Source organism: Centropristis striata, chromosome 7 (assembly GCF_030273125.1).
Source record: "Centropristis striata isolate RG_2023a ecotype Rhode Island chromosome 7, C.striata_1.0, whole genome shotgun sequence".
Lineage (NCBI taxonomy): Eukaryota > Metazoa > Chordata > Actinopteri > Perciformes > Serranidae > Centropristis > Centropristis striata.
In genome coordinates, this window is record NC_081523.1 from 38184001 (window position 1) to 38192160 (window position 8160).

The 8160-nt window shown below is 37.3% G+C and overlaps 1 protein-coding gene across 1 annotated transcript in view; it reads right to left on the bottom strand.

Moving 5' to 3' along the window:
- LOC131975366 (tight junction protein ZO-2-like) overlaps positions 1 to 3843 on the bottom strand; it is a 112442-nt gene extending 108599 nt beyond the window's left edge. Inside the window, exon 1 of the mRNA XM_059338026.1 lies at positions 3618 to 3843. Within this exon, the coding sequence (XP_059194009.1) occupies positions 3618 to 3677 (60 nt within the window). The 5' untranslated portion in view covers positions 3678 to 3843. The remainder of the gene's footprint in view (positions 1 to 3617) is intronic.
- Between the last annotated feature and the right edge of the window lie 4317 nt (positions 3844 to 8160).

Consider the following 8160-nt stretch of genomic DNA (forward strand, 5'->3'; position numbering starts at 1 on the left):
TTCAGTGCAGGCAGAGGTCAGGGTGTCTGCAGAGTCCACACACTTCCAGTGAATCATACGTCAAGACTGGGAGGGGTTATTTTTATATTCGTTGAAACACTGTGTTTTTTAAGGAAGATCTTTCTCATTGTAAATTAAAAGTACAATCATTGTGACTGGAGATATACAGCTAAGAGATACATGAACAGATTCATAAAAAAGCAGGCTGAATTCAAGACAGAATGAGAGAGGATTGAAGAGGAGTCTCTCTCTCTCACACACACACACACACACACACACACACACACACACACACACACACACACACACACACCATCCGACTTTCCCATTAAGGATGACCATTAATCTGAAGAGGGCTCAACCAGCCAGACCAGAAGGAGCCTTAGGGGGATGCACACACACACACACACACACACACACACACACACACACACACGCACACGCACACGCACACGCACACGCACACACACACACGCACACGCACACGCACACACACACACACACACACACAGGAAGAGTCAACTTGACCAACCAGCACAGTTGTTATCGTGTGATCATCACATCTCCCTAAAGGTCACCACAATATTACATAAAATGACGTGCTTACTAAATATTCAATCATCAAAAAAAAAAATAAAACAGATAGTAAAGCTCTACTTAGGGCTGGGCGATATATCGATATAAGAGATATATCAATATATTTTTAAATGTGATATGGAATTAGACCATATCGCACATATTGATATGGTTCATTTTTTTTTCTTTCTTTATATATAAATGCTGCCCTTAATAGGGTTTGTCATATTTAGTTATTTTGTAATGTTTGTTATTCAATTCTCATATAAATATATTTATGTCAGAAAAAGATTGGCCTATTTTATTTCATAGGCTAAACCTCTGGGGCCTGGGCCTATTTTGGCTGTTTTTGAATACTTTTTGATTTTGCCCTTCATGTACCACATAAAAAAATGTTTACTATGCCCATATTTGGTATCCAATTTTCTCCCTTTAACCTACTTTATCAATGTATTGAGTTGAAAAATTATACTATTTACTACAATAAAAACTACAAATATGCTCAATGAACTGTTTTGAAACTTGAAAATGTAAACATAGGATACAAATATAGACATATCAAAAGGTAAAATTGAAATATAATAAAACTATATACAAAAAAGTCCCATAAAAACATGTTTATTTATAGGCTTTTTTTTCCTTGTTAGCTGTGCGAAATCACACAGAGAGCTACACCACACTCAAATATTTCTGTACTATCAAATTAAAACTATCATATATTTGGTTCTACATGACATAGGAATGTCAAACAAAAATTGGGAGAAAGTTTCAAGTCTGTACTTTAGAGTGAAGTTGATAGCAGTTCTCCATGTGATGTTGTTTTTTGTTAAACGTCACCTGATCTGATCATTACGGCACAATCATAGACCCCAGAGGGTTAAATGTGCACTTTATGGAGCTTTGATTTAAAAAAAAAAAAATGCTTCTCCCGTTGTTAAACAGTATTTATGTTCACTTAAATAACCCGTTTCAATAAAACTACTTGTGACATGTCATATTTGGCTTTGACTTTGACTGAACATTTGCTCTCACTTTGTGATAAAAATATCGGGATATGTATCGTATATCTCTATTCAGCCTAAATATATCGGGACATGACTTTTGGTCCATATCGCCCAGCCCTACCTCACACCCTCTCAGTACTTTAAGTGAAACTTCCACTACGTTAGTGCTTGAACTTCAGCTGTTAACTGTCATACAATATTTCACAAGCGAAATTACATGCAAATTTCACTTCTTTGCATGATTAGAGGCACAATGAGTAGGATTGTTCTATTTCTGTTATTATTTTGCATCTATTTTCTATATTTACATTTTTTTTCAGCAATGTCTCTGTCATTTTCTTAGCTTCCTTCCTTGCAGCCACTTTGTGATAAAAATATCCAGATATATATCGTATATCGATATTCAGCCTAAATATATCATGACATAACTTTTGGTCCATATCGCCCAGCCCTAGCTCTACTTGCAGTGGCAACGTAGCAGTTAAACATGCATTATGTCCTGTCTTTGTTGTGAAGTGATCTGACACGCATGTCAGCTGTGCAGGTGGCTGCAAAACAGGTTGGGTGCCTTTTCTAAAAGCAGTGTCATGTCATGTCATTCACGTCGCTCTCGCGCACACGTCCCCCTTGTAGTCTCCTGATTACATCCAGTGACCTTCTAATCTCCAGAAAACATCAACGTCATCAAATCACACATGTCAATCTGGACAGGATTACCACCACAGTCAACTCTCACTACTGGATTCAGGAAAAAAGTTACTTCTACCGGTTTTCTCGGGTTACAAAGCTGGTAAACAACTGGAGACACAGCAGGGTAAACATTGTGTAACAAGGCTTTCTATTGGCTCTTAGGAGCCCAACAGGTGTAGTGGGGAGCCGACTATTGGCTGGCCAACACCACCACCACGGTCACTTTAACAGCTTTTAAACAACACACAGGGACACAGCCAGCCACACTTCGACGGAAATATTAAACTAAAGGTGTTCACATTATGGCGAAGTTGATAAATGTTACCAAATGTAACTTCACTGCGATGTGTCCTCTAGGGCAGTAGTTAAGTACTCAACCTTTTTGACTCGCGACCCCCAATTTAACATGCATGTTGTCCGCGACCCCCACTCACTGAACAGAATCTCACACGCACAGTTCAGATTACCAAAAAAAAGACACAAAATGACTAAATAAAGACACAAAATGACCAAGAAAAGGAAACAAATTGACCACAAAATGACCAAAAAAGACACAAAATGGTCAAAAAAGACACAAAATGATCAGAAAATCACACAAAATGACCAAAAAGTGACACAAAATCACCCAAAAAAGACACAAAATCACCAAAAAAGACACAAAATCACAAAAAAAGACACAAAATTACCAAAAAAAAAGATACAAAATGACCAAAAAAAGGAAACAAATTGACCACAAAATGACCAAAAAAGACACAAAATGGTCAAAAAATACACAAAATGATCAGAAAATCACACAAAATGACCAAAAAGTGACACAAAATCACCCAAAAAAGACACAAAATCACCAAAAAAGACACAAAATCACAAAAAAAAGACACAAAATTACTTTAAAAAAGACACAAAATTACCACAAAAAAAGAGACACAAAATTACCAAAAAAGACACAAAATTACCAAAAAAAGATACAAAATGACAAAAAAAAAATCACACATGTCAATCTGGACAGGATTACCACCACAGTCAACTCTAACTGGATTCAGGAAAAAAAAGTTACTTCTACCGGTTTTCTCGGGCTACAAAGCTGGTAAACAACTGGAGACACAGCAGGGTAAACATTGTGTAACAAGGCTTCCTATTGGCTCTGAGGAGCCCAACAGGTGTAGTGGGGAGCCGACTATTGGCTGGCCAACACCACCACCACGGTCACTTTAACAGCTTTTAAACAACACACAGGGACACAGCCAGCCACACTTCGACGGAAATATTAAACTAAAAGTGTTCACATTATGGCGAAGTTGCTACATGTTACCAAATACAACTTCACAGATGTCAAACAGCGTCACTTACTCCGACATTTTCGCTCCTGCTCGGGTAAGAGGCCAGTCTTCCTCCGCCTTTCACCGGCATCCTGCTGCTCCTCTGCTCGCTAACAGCCTCTGCTCTGTCGTCGCAGTTAGTTAAACCTCACACACACACACACACACACACACACACAGTGGGTAGCGGAGTGGCTAGTTTTTGAAATGAAACATATCTTGGTGACAGCCAGGCCAGCTCCGCCCTCCGTGCAGCCAGCCAGGCTGCTGTTCCTCCGGGCGGACAGCCCCCCGAGCAGAGCAGAAAGAGGGCGGGCCAAAGGGTGGCTCACTCCGCGCGCTGCTCCAGCACGAGCAGGGAAACACGCGCTTCCTGTTTTCCTTGTTGGAAACATTGTGTTATATGTGCTGGAAGTGGCAACACTTCCAGACAATCCTGGAAAAATGTGGTAAACACCGCCACAGTCTGTCGCGAGCCACAGCTGTGGGAATGTCTACAGTGTAAAAAAAAAAAAAAAAAATCTGTTTAATTTACGGTAAAATACCGGCAGCTGTGGTTGCCAGAACTTCACCATAAAAATACAGTGAGCGTATGTAAATGTAAATATCAGCAAAAACTGTAATTTATACGCAAGGCAATACCAAATTATTATATAATTATTGTACTATAAAAGCTGACCTGCTGGCATTTACAGCTAATACTAGATTTATTATTGTTATTTTATATTTAAATGTATTAACCTGTTGAAAAACTTTATTTTGATATTTAAATCAGAAGGATGCAAATAGAAAAGAGGCACACGATTATTATTTAATAAATTAATGACATTGATGTGTTTTTTTATTTGAAATTTGATTTTGCATGTCTGCACTATTTAGAGAAAGCAAAACATAAAGCAAAACATGTTTGGTATATATTAAAAGGTTAATTTGTTCAATGTTGGCCCGCGATTTTATTCAAGTTTTACATTTTGGCCCATTGTGTATTTGAGTTTGACACCCCTGGTCTACACTGTAAAAAAAAAAATCTGTTTAATTTACGGTAAAATACCGGCAGCTGTGGTTGCCAGAACTTCACCATAAAAAATACAGTGAGCGTATGTAAATGTAAATATCAGCAAAAACTGTAATTTATACTGAATAATTCCATTACCTTTAGGATAATTGTGTCATCATGGTATTTCCTAATTAATTTTACATGAAATTTTTATATTTTTACGGCAAAACTGTGTTTTATACAGTTTATGACTGCAGAATTTAAAGTTTTAAAGTTTTTAATTTAAAGTTTTATGCTATTCTCTGATCCAGCACGAGCAGTGAAACACGCGCTTCCTGTTTTCCTTGTTGGAAACATTGTGTTATATGTGCTGGAAGTGGCAACACTTCCAGACAATCCTGAAAAAATGTGGTAAACACCGCCACAGTCTGTCGCGAGCCACAGCTGTGGGAATGTCTACACCAGGGGTGTCAAACTCTGGCCCGCGGGCCAAATTTGGCCCGCAGTGTAATTTTATTTGGCCCGCAAGGCAATACCAAATTATTATATAATTATTGTACTATAAAAGCTGACCTGCTGGTATTATATGGCGCATTTACAGCTAATACTAGATTTATTATTGTTATTTTATTTTTAAATGTATTAACCTGTTGAAAAACATTATTTTTATATTTAAATCAGAAGGATGCAAATAGAAAAGAGGCACACGATTTTTATTTAATTTTTATTTAATAAATTAATGACATTGATGTGTTTTTTATTTGAAATTTGATTTTGCATGTCTGCACTATTTAGTTATATATTGTATGTTTATAAGCGTTGCTGGTTCCATATTTAATGTTAAAGCAAAACATGTTTGGTATATATTAAAAGGTTTATTTGTTCAATGTTGGCCCGCGATTTTATTCAAGTTTTAAATTTTGGCCCATTGTGTATTTGAGTTTGACACCCCTGGTCTACACTGTAAAAAAAAAATCTGTTTAATTTACGGTAAAATACCGGCAGCTGTGGTTGCCAGAACTTCACCATAAAAAATACAGTGAGCGTATGTAAATGTAAATATCAGCAAAAACTGTAATTTATACTGAATGATTCCATTACCTTTAGGATAATTGTGTCATCATGGTATTTCCTCATTAATTTTACATGAAATTTTTATATTTTTACGGCAAAACTATGTTTTCTACAGTTTATGACTGCAGAATTTAAAGTTTTATGCTATTCTCTGATTTACAGTCATTGAAAGTATCTACTACGGCGATGTACAATGTTTAATTTTAAGATCTATTTCTGATGCAATTTAAGTGTGTTTTACTGTAATTTCTACAAATATTTTTTACAGTGTACACAGATATGAGTGAAGAAAGAAACCGCGTCATTTCTACCAACCACTCCAGAGTCATGGCACCAACACACTCTGTTAACTCTAGAGGAGCCAGGACTATGGATTTAACTTCTAGTTTATTGTTTTAGTGGGGCTTGTAGAACCTGATAATGTAATAAATTCCCCGATAATGTAATAACCCCGATAATGTAACAAAAATCTGCACTTGAGTCCATTGAAAATGTAATAAAACCTGATAATGTAATAACTTCCAGATAATGTAATAAAGTGCATTTCCCAATAATGTAATACACTCTTACCAATAATGGATATTGGGCCATCACAAACCCAGACCCTGGTTGCCATGGCGGACTCTGAGGGGGGGCAGGAGGGGCGACTTTACACGTGAAAAAAATGAATGGGTGCCCTCGAGGGCAGTAGTTAAGTACTCAACCTTTTTGAGTCGCGACCCCCAATTTAACATGCATGTTGTCCGCGACCCCTGCTCACTGAACAGAATCTCACACGCACGGTTCAGATTACCAAAAAAAGACACAAAATGACTAAAAAAAGACACAAAATGACTAAAAAAAGACACAAAATGACCAAAAAAAGGAAACAAATTGACCCACAAAATGGCCCAAAAAGACACAAAATGATCAGAAAAAGACACAAAATTACTTAAAAAAAAGACACAAAATCACCAAAAAAGACACAAAATTACAAAAAAAGACACAAAATTACCAAAAAAGGACACAAAATTACTTAAAAAAAGAAACAAAATTACCAAAAAAAAGACACAAAATTACCAAAAAAGACACATAATGACTTAAAAAAACCACACAAAATTACCAAAAAAAGACATTAAATGGCCAAAAAGACTAAAACACATGAACACAGTGGAGACAGAGCTGACTTCCAAAATGATTTGGTGACACCCAGAAATCATCTCGCGACCCCAATTGGGGTCGGGACCCCAAGGTTGGGAATAGCTGCTCTAGGGTGCCCCTTCATACAATTAAATATGATGATGTGCCCTCTAGTGCAAAAAAAAAAAAAAGTTCTAGTGCCCTTTTGGTGCCATGGTGCCACTCTTTGTTAGCCAACAAACGGGGAATGCGAAAGAGGCATTTCTTTCATGTGGCGTCGCTATGACGAACAGCTGCATCGACTGGTATAGTTTGGTTGACAGCCCATTGAGCCCCATTGTGGACCCGGAAATGTTGAGTACACCAAAGTTTTAGGATGGAAATATATAGTATGGGTTCCCAGCATGCAGAAACTGCCAGATTCTAATTTGAATATGTTGGGCAATTTATGTAATTGAGCTAATTAGAATAAATTAGCATAATCACCTATATTGGTCATATTATGGAGCTGCTTGGCCAAATGATATAATGTTAGCATGTTTTTGGGGGTTTCTGCATGATGGGGACCCATACTATATATTTCTATCATAAAACTTTGGTGTACTTAACATTTCCGGATTCACCTTTCTGTCAACTGGACTAGTACTAGAATCCGCAATAGATAACGAAGGAAACAGTGGATTAATAGTCTGCCTGTACCCGTGGTAGAAAATCGCAATTAGATGCCAAGTTAGGAAACACGATAAAGTGCCCTTGCAATAGAGAGAGAAAGAATCCCAGTGAAGAAAATGATCTGCAGTGATACAAAAATGTCACAGTAGGATATCAATAAAGATTCTATAATACAGTATCACCCAACTGTGAGAATTTTATGTGAGGTTTTTGCTCTCATTCAGCTCTCAAAGTGCACAAAATTGATGCATTTTACTTAAAAATGTACAAATTTTCTCCCGGGGGGCATGCCCCCGGATCCCCAAAATGGTTCACTTCGATGGTTTTAATTGTCAGTACCATATCATTAATTACTCTGATCTGGATCTCTTTTTAACTTAATGATAATTGTAATCAAGGATGAGGACTATTTCATCAAACATGATGCATTATAGCTTTTTGCGTGTTGGTGGGGCCCCATGTTGTGCAGAATGTGCCCTTTTTATTTTTTTGCCCCTGCCCTTCAAACAGTCTGAGTCTACTACTGCCTGGTTGCCATGGCTGCAATGGATTCCTTAGATCTTTTTTATAAGATATTTCATATAGATATGATGTGTGAGCCCGGCGGCTGGCCGATGAGTCAAATGTGTCACGGCCGGTAGTTTACGAATTTAGGTTGATACAAACAGATTGAAATGCATTTGCTTGTGGTGCAATCTGTTTTGATCTTGTG